Source organism: Elephantulus edwardii, unplaced genomic scaffold, assembly GCF_000299155.1.
Source record: "Elephantulus edwardii isolate Elephantulus edwardi_28Jun2011 unplaced genomic scaffold, EleEdw1.0 scaffold00455, whole genome shotgun sequence".
Classification (NCBI taxonomy): Eukaryota; Metazoa; Chordata; class Mammalia; order Macroscelidea; family Macroscelididae; genus Elephantulus; species Elephantulus edwardii.
In genome coordinates this window covers 705154-707259 of record NW_006400205.1, presented here as the reverse complement: position 1 = coordinate 707259, position 2106 = coordinate 705154, and the positions used below count along the sequence as shown (strand labels likewise).

At 42.7% G+C, this 2106-nt stretch overlaps 1 protein-coding gene across 1 annotated transcript in view; it reads left to right on the top strand.

Moving 5' to 3' along the window:
• The first annotated feature begins 359 nt into the window (after positions 1-359).
• Positions 360-2106, top strand: part of EFHC1 (EF-hand domain (C-terminal) containing 1) — a 78161-nt gene continuing 76414 nt past the window's right edge. Inside the window, exon 1 of the mRNA XM_006902817.1 lies at positions 360-422. Within this exon, the coding sequence (XP_006902879.1) occupies positions 360-422 (63 nt within the window). The remainder of the gene's footprint in view (positions 423-2106) is intronic.

Sequence of the window (2106 nt, the reverse complement as noted above, 5' to 3'; positions counted from 1 at the left end):
GTTTATTGGCCACAAGTACTTCATAGAGAAAGAACGACTCAGTATACTCACCTCCTCCCAACCAAACACCTATCACGCCGGGTCAAGTCTGAGCCAGAAAGGAAGATGTAGGAAGGGCGGGGGCAACACAACTGACCCACTAACCCAAGAAGCGCCCCAAACCCCACTACACTGCTAGAACGAGGAGTCCCCAGAGCGCAGACGCAACCGTGCACCGCTCCGCCCTAAGCCCCGCCCTTCTCTGGAGGAATGTTTAACGTTACCATGGAGTCTCGAGGGGCCCCGCGCCAGGGGCTTGTTGCCCGGGCAACCGAGGAAGCCCAAACGGGACCCAGTGGGCTTGGATAATAGTGGCTGAGATGGAGTCACACCCCGTTCATGGCCTGCCCTTCCTCCCTGGCTCGTCTTTTACAGACTCCACGGTGAGGACTCATCTGCTGATCTCCACCTGTTTTCACCTTTCTGCAGTTTTTAATCTTGTCTGTCTGGTGCATCTCCACTTTCCCCTCTCTGGATCTGTCCTCTCTCCTCAAACTTCTCCACTGCCCCCATTCACTACTGATTTTGCGCTGCAGTGCTGTTGCCCTAAGTCCGGTTCCATGCTTCTTTCCTCATCCGCCTTTTTCTCTCTCTTCACAACCCATTTATTGTGGTTTTCTACTCAACCTTGGCCCTCACTCTTAGCCTCCTATCCACTTGAATTACTTTCTTGTCTCTCTGTCTCCCATCCCCTCCAAACCCATACTTCTCCTTCTACATGACTTTTCCCATATTACTCCCAAGTTTTACAGGCCCTTTCTCCACTTAGTTCCCTGACACTGTTCCCTGTCTCTATTCAGCTTTGTCTTTAATCTCACTAAACTAGTCTACTCTTACTCCTCTCCTCATCCTCATTCCACAACTCTGTTTCCACCCACTGCCTCCTGACCCATCAATTTTGCATCACCTCTTCCGAATCCTGGACCCAGTCATCTCTCCTACCCACAGCTCCATTTCCTCTTTTGAGTCACTTTTCCACTCCTTTACTACTTTCTACAGGTCTTTTTCCTCAGCCTTGGCCAATCTCAGTTATGCTTCTACCCAAAATCATATCTGTACTGCATTCCTGCTTTTTTCTACAATCTCGTCACACCTTCTCATTATCCTTGTTTAATTTTCTTTCTCAATTATGGTTAGAGAATTAGACTTTCAACAATTGCCCTTCTCTCTCCCAAACCATTCTTTCCTGTTTCACAGGACATACTTCATTTCCATTCCCCCAACCACAATTGATTAGTTGCTCTAGTTTTGTTCTTCTCACTCTTTGTTCCATAAAAAAAATTTTTGCTTAAATTGTGCTTTTACCCCCTCCCCACAACCTTCAATATTTTCAGTTGCATTCTCGAAACAAAAGTGAAAAACAAAAGACACTTTCAATCTTTTCCTATCATGATATAGTTTTGTCCTTGACAAAATTGTTTAGTATTTATTTTCATTTTAACAGTTACTGATAGATATGTTTTGAAAAGTTAGTATTTGAGATTCAGTGGGAAGTGAATTGATTCTCATAGATAAGCCAATACTTACATTTACATAGTTTAATAATAATTAATTTCCATTTAAAGAATATAAATTGAAAGTTTAGTTAGGGAGTTGTATTGAGTTTCTTCTTGTAATTATTTTTGCCTTAAGACTTATCTTCATATGTCTTAGATTGGTTTTTTTTTGTTTCAGTGACTTTACATTTTATGTGGAGTAGATAAAATGGTTAATATGACTGCTGAGCAGAATATTGGAGGGGTGAGTTCATCCAGAAGTGCCTAGGAAGAAAGGTTTGGCAATCTACTATAAAATCAGACATTGAAAACCCTATGGTATACAGTTCTACTCTGACACACACAGGTCACTGTAAATCAGAACCTTTGTAATGCACCTGACTTTTAGTTTGTGGTTTAGAAGATGTTGTAGGCAATTTCTTGACCCCATGAAGGTACAGGGAGCTCTGGTGGTATAAGCTCTAGGGAGCTGTGATAAAGACATGTGTTAAAGGCTTGGTGTTGTGAAGTGTGGTTTACTTAAAAGGCACAACTAGGTTGATTTGGAGGATTCCTGAAGTATGGACTAGAC